Genomic DNA, 11,908 nt, shown 5'->3' with positions numbered 1-11,908 from the left:
AAACTCACTACGCCAAATTTCGGCGAAATCGGACAATAAATGCGCCTTTTATGGGCCCTAAATCTTAAATCAAGAGATCGGTCTATATGTCAGCTATCTTCAAAATCTGAACCGATCTTGGCCAAATTAGAGAAGTATATCGAAGGTCCTTACATAACTCACCTGACCCAAATTTAAGCAAAATCGGATAATAAATGTGGCTTTTATGGGCCTAAGACCCTAAATCGGCGAATCGGTCTATATGACAGCTATATCCAAATCTGGTCGATCTGGCTAAATTGAAGAAGTATTTCGAAGGTCCCAACACAACTTACTGTCCCAAATTTCGGCCATATCGGAGAGAATAAATGCATATTTTATGGTCTCAAAAACCTTAAATCGATGAGATCGTCTATATGCAGCTATATCCAAATCTGAACCGATTTGGGCCAAGTTTCAGAAGATCGTCGAAGAGCCTAACATAACTCACTCTCCCAAATTTTGGCGACATAGGACAATAAATGCGCCTTTTATGGTCCAAAACCTTAAATCAAGAGATCGGTCTACATGGCAGCTATATCCAAATCTGAACCGATTTGAGCCAGAGTTTCAGAAGAACGTCGAAGAGCCTAACACAGACTCACTGCCCTGAATTTCGGCGACATCGGACAATAAATGCGCCTTTTTATGGGCTCGAAACCTTAAATCGAGAGATCGGTCTATATGGCAGCTATATCCAAATCTGGACCGATCTGAGGCAAATTGCAGAAAGATATCGAAGAGCCTAACACAACTCTCTGTCCCAAATTTCGGCGACATCGGACAATAAATGCGCCTTTTATGGGCTCAAAACCTTAAATCGAGTGATCGGTCTATATGGCAGCTATATCCAAATCTGGACCGATCTGGGCCAAATTGAAGAAGTATATCGAAGGTCCTTACATATCTCACTGTCCCAAATTCTTAAGCAAAATCGGATAATAAATGCGCCTTTTATGGGCTCGAAACCTTAAATCGAGAGATCGGTCTATATGGCAGCTATATCCAAATCTGGACCGATCTGAGCCAAATTGAAGAAGAATGTCGAAGGTGCCTAACACAACTCACTGTCCCAAATTTCAGCAAAATTGGACAATAAATGCACCTTTTATGGGGCCTAAGACCCTATATCGGAGGATCGGTCTATATGGCAGCTATACCCAAATCAGGACCAATCTTGGCCAAATTGGAGAAGGATGTCGAAGGGCCTAACACAACTCACTGTCACAAATTTCAGCAAAATCTGATAATAAATGTGGTTTTTTATGGGCCTTAGACCTAAATCGGAAGGTTCGGTCTATATGGCAGCTATATCCAAATCTGGACCGATCTGGGCAAATTGAAGAAGTATATCGAAGGTCCTTACATAACTCACTGTCCCAAATTTCAGCAAAATCGGACAATAAATGCACCTTTTATGGGGCCTAAAACCCTATATCGGAGGATCGGTCTATATGGCAGCTATATCCAAATCTGGACCGATTTGGACCAAATTAAAGAAGGATGTCGTAGGTCCTAACACAACTCACTATCCCAAATTTTGGCGACATAGGACACTAAATGCTCTTTTATGGGCCTAAGACCCTAAATCGGAGATCGGTGCTATATGGCAGCTTATCCAAATCTTTACCGATCTAGGCCAAATCGACGAAGGATGTCGAAGGGCTTAACACAACTCACTGTCACAAATTTCTGCAAAATCTGTTAATAAATGTGGCTTTTATAGGCCTAAGACCCTAAATCGGAGGATCGGTCTATATGGCAGCTATATCCAAATCTGGACCGATCGGGGCCAAATTGTCAAAGATCGTGGAAGGTCCTAACGCAACTCACTGTCCCAAATTTCAGCAAAATCCGATAATAAATGTGGCTTTGAAAGACCAAAGACGCTAAATCGGCGGATCGGTCTATATGGGGGCTATATTAAGATATAGTCTGATACAGCCCATATTCGAACTTAACCTGCTTATGGACAATAAAAGTGTCTGTGCAAAGTTTCAGCTTAATATGTGTACTGTACTGTTATTTCATCAGACAGATGGACAGACGCACGGTCATGGCTAGATCGTCTTAGATTTTTACGCTGATATAGGGTCGAAAATGAATATTTCGATGTGTTGCAAACGGAATGACAAAATGAATTAACCTCCATTCTTCAGGGGTGGGTATAATAAGGGATTATAAACTTCGAACCCACTAATAATTGAAATAAATACAAAAACTTGACGTTGGGGATGATGAACAAAAAGTAATGGTCCTGAGTGGCTTTAACAAAGTCCTGGGTACTCCTTGCTTCGTTTTAACACTTTGGAGAATTTTCGGGGTTTGGGCTATGGATATCAATAAGTTATATTAAATTTGTCACTTGTCACACCAAAGTTCGTTCATATGAGCCATAAATTTCGCAACCAATATTTTATTTCTTTAAGACTTTTTCGATCACAATAAGTCTCAAGAAAAACATTGACAGATGTAACTTTTTCTAATCCCCAGTGACCTACAAACTTAATTTCAAGTTCTTAAAACTTTCTTTGGAAAATTATAAACACATAAATGTTGTTAACTTTAAATTACAAAAAGGCCTATTCCACGTTGACATATTTTTCCAAGGCCTGCTGCAATGAAATGTCTTCAAAGTTGTCCCTTTTAGAAGAAAAAAACGACCTCAAATATTCCAATGACAAAGTTTGTCTTTGAACCCTCCCTTCAGATGGCTTCCTAATAAACCCCTTTTGCCTAGAAATAATTGAAATACTAATGTCGACATTTCTGAACATAACAAAAAAAGAAGTAAGCCATAAACATTTCTTGCCATATGTAAGGCGGCCTGTGTGTGTGTGTGTGTGGGTGGGTGTTTTCGTATAATTTATATGTGTCTGTAAGTGTTACTTCAAACCCCCTGACAAGGGCGTAAAGAGAAAAAGGTTTTGCTCACTTTTTACCATTTGTCTGCGACATTCGTCGTCATACGCACCTGTGTGTGTGAATAAAACATGGAAAAGTTGCTAACAATCACAGGTACGGGTAAAGCTATTGTCAACACACCGGCCAGAGCGCATAGGGCACCCACAAACATGCCCGGATAGGTTTTGGGCGCCACATCACCATAGCCCACCGTAGTCATGGTGACTATGGCCCACCATAGACCCAGGGGAATGCTTTTGAATTGATTCTCTGGATTATCCTGTAATAAGAGAGAAAGGAGAAAAAAAATTAAAACAATTCTTAAAAAAAATCATTAAAAAAAATGTTAACACATATTGGGTTGCCCAAAAAGTAATTGCGGATTTTTCATATAGTCGGCGTTGACAAATTTTTTCTCAGCTTGTGACTCTGTAATTGCATTCTTTCTTCTGTCAGTTATCAGCTGTTGCTTTTAGCTTGCTTTAGAAAAAAAGTGTAAAAAAAAGTATATTTGATTAAAGTTCATTCTAAGTTTTATTAAAAATGAATTTACTTTCTTTTAAAAAAATCCGCAATTACTTCTTGGGCAACCCAATAATTCACCAAAACGAAATGTTTTTGGGGAAATTTTATTATAACTACATTTTAATAAATATCTGAGGAAATTTAAATATTAAAGAAACATTTAGTCAAGGGAAGGTCGGTGGAGACTGCCCTGCAAGAGGTTGTGCATAAAAAAGAAGAATCCTTCGATGCCAAAATGTACACCCTGGCGGTATGCATTGACATCGAGGGGCCTTTAACAATGTGCGGATCGACACACTGATCCAATCCTTAGACCAGCATCGGGTGGACCCGGTCCTTAGGGGTTGGATAAACCATAGGCTAAGGAACAGGTGGATAAATTGCGGGTCCCACGACTTAAATGTGAGGGAGAAAGTGGCATAAGGCACGCCACATAAATGACCTATTACGGAAGACCACCATAAATGACCTATTACGGATGCTGACTGAGGAGGGATTTGAACCCGTCTGCTATGCAGTCGATGTTATAATACTTCTTAGGGATAAGGATCTGAACCAGCTATGCAAAAGGTCCGAAAGGGTCTAGCTTATGGCATATGACTGGGCTAGACCCAGGGGTCTCAATGTTAACCCAGAGAAGACTCAAATCTGCCTGTTCACGAGGTAGACGAATGTCGGCCAATTTGACGCGCCACGTTTCCTCAATAAAACGATTTCGATATCTGACAAAGTCAAATACTTAGGACTGATCTAAGATAGGAATCTTAATTGGAAATGTGTCATTCAGGAGCGTACTGAGAAGACTCACAGATGTTGGGCACTATGTAGACGGGCCGTAGGCTCGAAATGGTACCAGAATCCCAGGATAGTCTACTGGCTCTACAGGAGCGTGATTAGACCAATACTTACTTACGCCTCAGTAGTTTGGTGGACTGCTATGGAGAAAAAGTCCAACGTTAGGGCCATACAAAAAATTCAGAGAACATGTTGTCTTAGCATAGGCGGAGCTATGATGACCACGCCCACTATGGCACTGGAGACTATTCTAGATTATGGACCCATTGGCATACATATTAAATGTGAGGCAGCCACTGCGACTATGAGACTTAAGGCGATGGGAGAATGTATTGAGGATTGGAGCAGCTCATACCATCGCGGTATAATAGAGGAGACGATAGGAAAAGTGGAAGGAAGGTAAGAGGTTTCCCATTGGATATCTGAGACGACACTTGAGGTCGGGAGTGAGAAACTACTGCCAGCGGCACAGTCTTGCGTCGACGGAACGCTAGTATTGGCGTCTGGAAGATCATGTTATACGGCACAGTCTAGCGTCGACGGAACCCTAGTATTGCCGTCTGGAAGGTCATGTTATACGGATGGACCAAAGCTAGGGGACTGAGTAAGCCTGGGGGTCTACATTGAGAACCCATGGATTGAGATCTGTTTTAGACTGCCTACCATAATAAGGTCCTGCAGGCAGACATCCGGGCGATCAGGGAATGCGTGAAGTGGTGTGGTGCTAATGCAAGGACGTCGAGTGTGAACATCTTTACGGACAGTAAAATTGCTATAAGGGCAATAACAACAAGGACTTTAAGATCACGAACAGTTTTGGAATGTAAGAGGAAGATTAACGCCTTCTCTGAGGATGACAAAATCCTCAAGGTTGGGATTCCGGGCCATAGCGGAGCAAGGGAAAATGAGAAAGCAGACGATTTGGCAGTGAAGGCCAGAGAACTGCCGTCAATGAACTTGGTTAACCCGAAGCTTGTCGGCTCGACGTAGTCCGACTTAAGGGAGAACGGCGAAAATCTTATGGGGTAATCTGGATCGTGAGAGGACGAAGCTATTATTGAAAGGAAGTATGAGGGAGGTCAGAATATAGCTTTTGGTATCATAACGGGATGCATAGGACTACGAGCTGACTTATGCAAAATCGGTGCGGCAAGCGCTTGCATGTGTAGGGCACGTGGGGAAGAAAATGGGACGTTGGAGCATTTCCCATATCATTGCCCGGCTTTCGCGTCTAACAGACACCGGTACTTAGGCGAGGACACGATACCAGGCATGAGCCAGCTTAGGGAAGTGGTATGGAAAACAATTAAGAATTTTGTAAGTATCACGGAAAACTTAAAATTTTCTTTTTCGAGAGGGGGAGGAGATGCAAATGGAAAAGGAAAGCCAAAGATAGCAACACACACCAGCCACTATGGGATGCGTTTCGTCTTTGGTTAGAAGAATTTTCAACCACATTAGGTGTGATGGCTTCAAGGGCCGTGCGTCGGTATGTTGCATTTGATTCATATTAATAGCGAAAAGGCATCTATGATACAATTCCCACATTAACCACGCTTGACAACCCTGTCTATTAGCTGTACTTTTCCCAATGCATGTATTTTTGTGTAATGACAGACATTCTTTCTGTGGCTTCTTCAATTATTTTTGGTATTTTGAAACGTTTAACTATAACAATGTCATCATACAGCTCGTGGTTGACGCTGAAATGCATCATCAACTATCACAAAACCACAGCCAAACTTTTGTCTCGTATCATGACAGCTATATATATATTCTTGATCGTCGTGACATTTTATGTCGATCTAGCCATATCCGTCCGTCTGTTTGCTAAGCATATTCCAAATCGGTTCATAACCTGATATAGCTGCCATATAAACCGATCTTGGTTCATGACTTCTTGAGCCCTTGGTTATTACACCTAATTTTAAATAATCGATATTCATACTCGTACTCTACTCTCAATTATCTTTCATTGAAGTCCCATATTGTCCCGATCGGCCCACTTGTGATTTTGGGCTGTACTTCTGGGGCAGTTTAGGGCCTGGGGCAGCTCCCTTGGTACTGGGATTAATTATTGACATCATATTCGTATTCTACTCCCGAACAACTTTCATTTGGGTCCCACATTGTCCCGATAGGTCCACTTGGATTTTGGGTGGTTTTGGTCCTGTTGCGGCTCCCTAGGTACGTAGACCGAATTTTAAATATCATATTCATTCTCTACACCCGATTACCTTTCACTGGAGTCCTTTATTGTCCCGATCGGTTCACTTTTTATTTGGGGCGATACTCTTTGGGCTACGCCCTAGGTACTTGGATCCAATTTTTGACACCATATTCGTATTCTACTCCAGAAAACCTATCATTTGAGTTCCATACTGTCCGGATCGGTCCATTTTGATTTTTGTCGGTTCTTTAGGGGCGGTTTTTGGGCCTAGGGCGACCTTCTACGGACCCAAATTAAAACATCATATTCATACTCTACTCCCGGTTATCTTTCATTGGAGTCCTTTATTGTCCCGCTTTTTATGCGGGGCGATATTTTTCGGGCGACGCCCTAGGTACATGGATCCAATTTTTGACACCATATTCGTATTCTACTCTCGAAAACCTATCATGTGAGTTCTAAACTGTCCGGATCGGTCCATTTTGATTTTTGGCGGTACTCTTGGGGCGGTTTTGGGTTTGGAACGCCTCCCTTAGTACTTGGATCCAATTTAAAATGTTTCATTCATACCCTATTTCTGACTACCTTTCATTGGAGTCCCATATTGTCTCGATTGTTCCATATTTGATTTTGGGCACTACCTTTGGGACGATTTATGGCCTTGGGCGGCCTCCTAAGTACTTGGACCCAAAGTGGAATACCATATTCGTATTTTACTTCCAAATACCTTTCATTTAAGTCCCATATTGTCCCAATTGCTATATATGTCCTAAATGGGGCTTTTGGGGGATGGGGAGGCCCCCTCAAACACCAAGGTATACATTTTTATGTCAAATTTGTACTCTACTTTTAAATACCTTTCATTGATACCCATATTGCCCAAAGCGGTAAAAGAGTCCTATTGGGTGGTGTTTTTGGGGGTGGGGGACCCCCCTACCAGTAGGTTATCATTTTTATGGCAAGCTCGCACTCTATTCTTAAATACCTTTCATTTGATATCCATATTGCAACAATCGGTAAACATGCCCGTTCGGATGGGTTTTGGGATGGGGCGTCCCCCCACGGTTATTTAACCTCAAAAATTTTATACCAATTTTGTGTTTTTTGGGTACCATAGCGTGGGATACAAAATTTCGCTTAAATCGGTGAGCCCATCTTCGAGATCTGGCGTTTTTGAAAATTGGGGTAAGGGAGAGGGTCCAAAACTTTTGTCTATATTTGATATTCATAGAAAATATCGTCGAATCGTAATTTTGTACTAATTTTTGTTCGGATGTTAATAAAATCTCGTCGAAATTGAATTTGTATAGAAAATTTTGTTGAAATTGCATTAATATAAAAAAATCTTGTCGAAATCAGATTTTTATAGCAAATCTTGGTGAAATTGGATTTTTTGGAAAACTTGTCGAAATTTAGATATTTATGAAAAAAATCGTGGAAATAGGTTTTTAAAGCAAATCTTGCCAAACTGATTTTTTATAGAAAATCTTGTCGAAATTTTATTTTATAGAAAATTTTGTGCAAATCGGATTTTACTAAAATCTTGTCGAAATTGCAGTTTTATAGAAAATTTCGTCCGAAATGGATTCTTATAGAAAAATTTTGTCGAAATTGGAGTTTTATAGAAATCTCGTCGAAATTGGACATGTATAAAAAATTTCGTTGAAATTGTAATTTATAGAAAAATCTCGTCGATTTGGATTATTAATATTAAAGAAAAATCTTGTGGAAATTGGATTTTTATAGCAAATCTCGTCGAAATTGGATTTTATGCAAAAATCTTGTCGAAATTGGCAAAGTTTGTCGAAACTGCATTTTTATAGAAAAACATTTCGAAATTTGATTTTTATAGCAAATTTCATCGGCACTGGATTTTTATAGAAACTTTTTTCGAAATCGGATTTCAATGAAATCTCGTCGAAATTTATAGAAAATTTCCTCGCAATTGTTATTTTTGTTATTTTTTTATACAAGTCTTATCGAAATTTGATTTATATACAATATCTCGTTGAATTATTATGGACGTCGAAATTGGATTCTATGAAAAATTTTGTCGAAATTAAATTTTTACAGAAAATTTTGTCGAAATCGGATTTTACTAAAATATCGTCGAAATTGCAGTTTTATAGAAAATTTCGTCGGAATGGGATTTTTAGAGAAAAATTTTGTCGAAATTTAACTTTTATAGAAAAATCTTGTTGAAATTGAATTTTTATAGGAAAATCTTGTCGAAATTGGAGTTTTGTAGAAATCTCGTCGAAATTGGACTTGTATAAAAAATTTCGCTGAAATTGGAATTTATAGAAAAATCTCGTCGAAATTGGATTATAAGTATTATAGAAATTTTGGATTTTTATAGCAAATCTCATCGAAATTGGATTTTATGCAAAAATCTTGTCGAAATTGGAGTTTTATAGAAATCTCGTCGAAATTGGACTTTTATAAAAAATTTCGTTGAAATTGGAATTTTATAGAATAGTCTAGTCGAAATTGGATTATTAGTATTATAGAAAATTTGGATTTATAGCAAATCTCGTCGAAATTGGATTTTATGCAAAAATCTTGTCAAAATTGGATATTTAAGCAAAGTTTTGCCGAAACTGGATTTTTATAGAAAACATGTCGAAATTTGATTTTTATAGCAAATTTCATCGGCACTGGATTTTTATAGAAACTTTTTTCGAAATAGGATTTCAATAAAATCTCGTCGAAATTTATAGAAAATTTCGTCGCAATTGAATTTTTGTAGCAAGTCTTATCGAAATATGATTTATATAGAAAATCTCGTCGAATTATTATGGACGTCGAAATGGGATTCTATGAAAAATTTTGTCGAAATTAAATTTTTACAGAAAATTTTGTCGAAATCGGATTTTACTAAAATCTCGTCGAAATTTCAGTTTTATAGAAAATTTCGTCGGAATGGGATTTTTAGAGAAAATTTTTGTCGAAATTTTACTTTTATAGAAAAATCTTGTTGAAATTGAATTTTTATAGGAAAATCTTGTCGAAATTGGAGTTTTATAGAAATCTCGTCGAAATTGGACTATTATAAAAAATTTCGTTGAAATTGGAATTTTATAGAAAAGTCTCATCGAAATTGGATTATTAATATTATAGAAAAATCTTGTCGAAATTAGATTTTTATAGCAAATCTCGTCGAAATTGGATTTTATGCAAAAATCTTGTCGAAAATGAAAATTTATGTCGAAATTTGATTTTTATAGCAAATTTCATCGGCACTGGATTTTTATAGAAACTTTTTTCGAAATAGGATTTCAATAAAATCTCGTCGAAATTTATAGAAAATTTCGTCGTAATTGTTATTTTATAGCAAGTCTCATCGAAATTTGTTTATATAGAAAATCTCGTAGAATTATTATGGACGTCGAAATTGGATTCTATGAAAAATTTTGTCGAAATTCGATTTTTATAGAAAAATATACCGAATTTGAGGAAATTTCGCCAACACTGGATTTTTATAGCAAATTTTGTCGACACTGGGTTTCAATAAAATCTCGTCGAAATTTGAGTTTCTTAGAAAATTTCGTAGCAATTGAATTTTATATCAAATTCAAATGTTGTCGAAATTGAATTTTTATAGAAAAACAATTTGAGTTTTATAGCAAATTTTGTCGCAATTGAATTTATATAGCAAATCTAGTCGAAATTTGACTTTTATAGCAAATCTTGTCGAAATTTGACTTTTATAGCAAATCTTGTTGAAATTGGATTTTTATAGGAAAAATCTCGTCGAAATTGGATTATTATAGAAAATTTCATTCCTTTTTATAGAAATTTTTGTAATTAATTTCGTCGAAATTAGATTTTTATTAAATTTTTAAAAACTTTTGTCGAAATTTAATTTTTAAGAAAATCAAAATTTATGGAAAATTTCTTTGAAATTTAATTTTTATAGGAAATTTTTCGAAACATGAATTTTATAAAAAATTTTGTCAGAATATATGATTTTCCTAGAAAATTTTCCCCAAATTTTAATCTTATTGAAATCTTTTAGCAAAATATTATTTTTTATAAATTTATTTGTTAAAATTTGGTCTTAAAATTATAAATTTTGTTTTTTTTGTAATTTTAACAAAAATCATTTCAGTTTTTTTACCTGCAGCTTTTCCGCATAATAAGCCAGACTGGCAAAAAACACTATGCCCAGCACCAAAAAGAACACCAATAAAGTCAACTCCTTTGCCGAGGCTTTGAAGGTGTGTATGAGTATCCTAAGCCCAGGTGAGTGGCGGGTTAATTTGAAGAGCCGCATTATGCGGACTATAGAGAAAGCCTCCCACAGGCCGGTATATTCGCCCATGCGTTGCATGACATCGGTGTAGAAACTCAAAGTGGCCACAAAGTCAATAATGTTGACAGGGGACTTCACAAACTGCCACAAATTTGGAGAGACCTTTCATAAAGAGAGAGATGAGAAAACACACACAAAAAAAAAGGATAATAAGAAAAAAACTCCGAAAATCATGCACACAGCAGGGTATCCTTCCCCCCCCCTTGGCTACTTACTATGAAACGTATGATGACCTCAAAAAAGAACCACACATTACACACCAACTCCACATAGAAAAATGCCTCATGCGGCTGGCCAAAGGATTGATGCCATCCATGAATGTGGGTGTCATCGGAATTTAAGCTGCCATGCTCATGCTCATCCTCATCCTCTTCCAATGATTGGCGACGTGTCCTTTCGATGCGTCTGGCAGCTTTCTCCAGACTAAAGGTGGCTATGGGTGTAACCAGACCCGAACTAAAATTCCCCCCCGTCCCACCTATAAGGGGGGCCAAAGGATTGGTATAGTTGATGACCTTGAAGGTGGGCTTCAAAGAGGTGTCGTACTGATTTGTACTGAGATGATTATGAAGGGACGTGCCTGACCCACTTGCCGACGCCGATGCATCTGTGCTTGGCGGCATACTATTCACCGCACTGGAGATGGTGTGGCTGGATGGGCTGGAGGAGGCGATGCTTGCTGTGACGGTGGTGGCGCTGTGCTGAGGTATGGTCGGTATGTTTGCTGATATTTGTTGTTGGCTATTGGTGGGTGTAAAGTCTACACGAAAACCCGGATGGGTCTTCAGGCAGAAAGATATCACAGAAACGAATATGAAAAATACGGACATGCTGGCGACCACCTGTAAAAAAACAAATTGTAAACAAAAAAAACCAAGAGTTTAGACATTTCAATCACTGGTAAAGTAAATGAAAACTACAATTTTTAAAATTTTTTTTTCATAATTTTTTTTTCCAAGAAATTGGTTTCACTTTTCTGTACTCACTCTCAAACTTCACAACCATGTCATAATATCAATTTGTTGCTTGTTGGGTTCAACAAATTAAAATTTTATATAATCTCTTTAAAGGCAAAGGATTTTCATCCTTTATGGCCCTAAAGGCTAATAGGGTTACAGGACAATTTTCATATCTCAATATCAGGCATCAACTTTAATGCTTCGCACTCCTCCCCTTCTAAC

At 37.8% G+C, this 11,908-nt stretch overlaps 1 protein-coding gene across 1 annotated transcript in view; it reads right to left on the bottom strand.

The window, feature by feature from the left end:
- Nucleotides 1-11,908, bottom strand: part of LOC106091190 (uncharacterized) — a 162,059-nt gene that overhangs the window by 23,606 nt on the left and 126,545 nt on the right. The window contains exons 6-8 of the mRNA XM_059365173.1: nt 10,943-11,569; nt 10,533-10,829; nt 2,993-3,202 (exon numbers count right to left, since the gene is read on the bottom strand). Coding sequence (XP_059221156.1) covers nt 2,993-3,202; nt 10,533-10,829; nt 10,943-11,569 — 1,134 coding nt within the window. The remainder of the gene's footprint in view (nt 1-2,992; nt 3,203-10,532; nt 10,830-10,942; nt 11,570-11,908) is intronic.

This window comes from Stomoxys calcitrans, chromosome 3, assembly GCF_963082655.1.
Source record: "Stomoxys calcitrans chromosome 3, idStoCalc2.1, whole genome shotgun sequence".
Lineage (NCBI taxonomy): Eukaryota > Metazoa > Arthropoda > Insecta > Diptera > Muscidae > Stomoxys > Stomoxys calcitrans.
Note: the sequence above shows the minus strand (reverse complement) of the source record. Positions and strands in the feature narration are given on the sequence as shown.